This window comes from Pundamilia nyererei, unplaced genomic scaffold, assembly GCF_000239375.1.
Source record: "Pundamilia nyererei isolate P.nyererei 1_Seehausen unplaced genomic scaffold, PunNye1.0 scaffold00277, whole genome shotgun sequence".
NCBI classification, from domain to species: domain Eukaryota; kingdom Metazoa; phylum Chordata; class Actinopteri; order Cichliformes; family Cichlidae; genus Pundamilia; species Pundamilia nyererei.
Window position 1 is genome coordinate 50,813 of NW_005187678.1, and position 1,769 is coordinate 52,581.

General features: G+C 43.5%; 1 protein-coding gene across 4 annotated transcripts in view; it reads left to right on the forward strand.

The window, feature by feature from the left end:
• Positions 1–790: 790 nt before the first annotated feature.
• Positions 791–1,769, forward strand: part of exoc6b (exocyst complex component 6B) — a 125,490-nt gene continuing 124,511 nt past the window's right edge. For all 4 annotated transcript variants that reach the window (XM_005750540.1, XM_005750541.1, XM_005750542.1 and 1 more), the window contains exon 1: positions 791–1,052. In XM_005750540.1, coding sequence (XP_005750597.1) covers positions 964–1,052 — 89 coding nt within the window. In that variant the 5' untranslated portion in view covers positions 791–963. The remainder of the gene's footprint in view (positions 1,053–1,769) is intronic.

Consider the following 1,769-nt stretch of genomic DNA (forward strand, 5'->3'; position numbering starts at 1 on the left):
TCCTAAAGCAATGCTGCTTTGCAGTAAGAGTGTCTGGGATGTATAAATAGAGACAAAGAAAGACATGTCCTTGCAGGTAGCCTCTAGAAGGGACTGATACTGACGAACTGAATGTGAAATTGAAGGCGACACACGACATAAAAACATCGCGATGTACTTCATGGAGGTAGCCATTTTCAGATCCTACCCGGATTAGAGGTGAAAGGTCTTATACAGTATATCTTATCGCCATGTTGTCCTACTATAGATCAGGGGTGTCAAACATTAAAGCCATTATACTCAAATAAATGGCTTCACTGCAATTTTCACCCTTTTAATGGACCATTTTGGTCAAATAGTAAAATTTTGGTTATTTTTATTGATTTCCTGCAAATTGACTGTTTTACAAAAAAGTTTAAAAAAAAAACAGTCAACACATTATTGTTATTTTTGATTAAGATGCCAAACTGGAGATGAATGCTCAAAACATATTTTTTTTATTTTAAATTTTATTTAATGTTGATGACCGTGAGAAGTTTTAAAAGGTGCCAACAAATAAAAGTGATTGTTATTATTTATTTATTGTATTGTTATGCTATGTTATGTTTACATAATGACAACAAAGAGTCTTCAATCTTGAATCAGAAGTAAAACAACATTTAAAAGGGGAGTAAAAATCTAGTTTATTTTATCAAACCAAGTAGGGGACTGAAAATTCCAGTGCTCAGTTTAACCGATTTAAATCGGTGGTTTTAGTTAAAACCGCAAATGTCACTTTTTAAACTCTTTTAACAACATTAACACTCTACAGGTCGCCGCTCCTCATAACACAACGTCCCTTCTTCCCGACAAAGAGGAAAGCACCGCTCACTCGGGCTGCTCGGTTAAAATATCAAGCCAACCCTGTGGTTCCTCCTGCCGTGACGCACAGATCCCGGCGAGTCTGTTCAGCTCAGCTCGGAACCGTCCGGAGCAACATGCAGGATGGCGAGTTTGGAGACAGCCGCCGAGCACGAACGTATCCTGCGGGAAATCGAGAGCACAGACACCAACTGTATCGGACCGACACTCCGGTGAGTCAGTCCCCACTCCACGGCTGGGGGAGCAGCAGCGTCACTCAGCTTGCGGGAGCCGCGGCTAGCTGGCTGCGACTAGCGCTGATCCAGAGACTCCCGGAGCTTGCTCAAAACTTTAACCCGTCTGCTTCCATTATCGGACAGCTAGCCGGCTAACTTTAGCAAACATTAAAGCTAGCTAATTTCCACTTTGACCACATAGAGTGTCGAGCCTGAACAATCCTGACTGCCGGCTGTCTTTACTGGCTTCACGTTTTCTTCTCAAGGCGGGTTGTTTGGCTTTGTCGCAGAAGTTTCGGCAAGTCGTCCACAGGAATTTCAACAACTTTGGCTAACATTAAGCTAACTGTGCTAATTAATTGACATTCGGCACACACGGGGGCACAAGCCTGTTTTCCAGTGGCCGAACCGTTCGTGTTACCCGTGTGGCTCTGTGAACTTGTCAGGGCAGGGTTAGTAAACTTTATTCTGTATGGAGGGGGCGAGTGTTTGTGCCCTTTGCTGTTAGCAGCAGCTTTATCAAGGAGTGTCAAGTGCAGCAGCCGTGACAAACCCTGCATGTGTCAATGAATGAAGACAGAGGCTCAGTCCAAACCCTCCCCGAGCAGCAGAGAGGCACGTGCTGATGGTTGTCATGCTTCTAATTGACCGTTTAGTGTCTTTATCAATAATTTAGTGGAAGCTACACTTAAAAGATTGCCTTGCTCCCCTTTT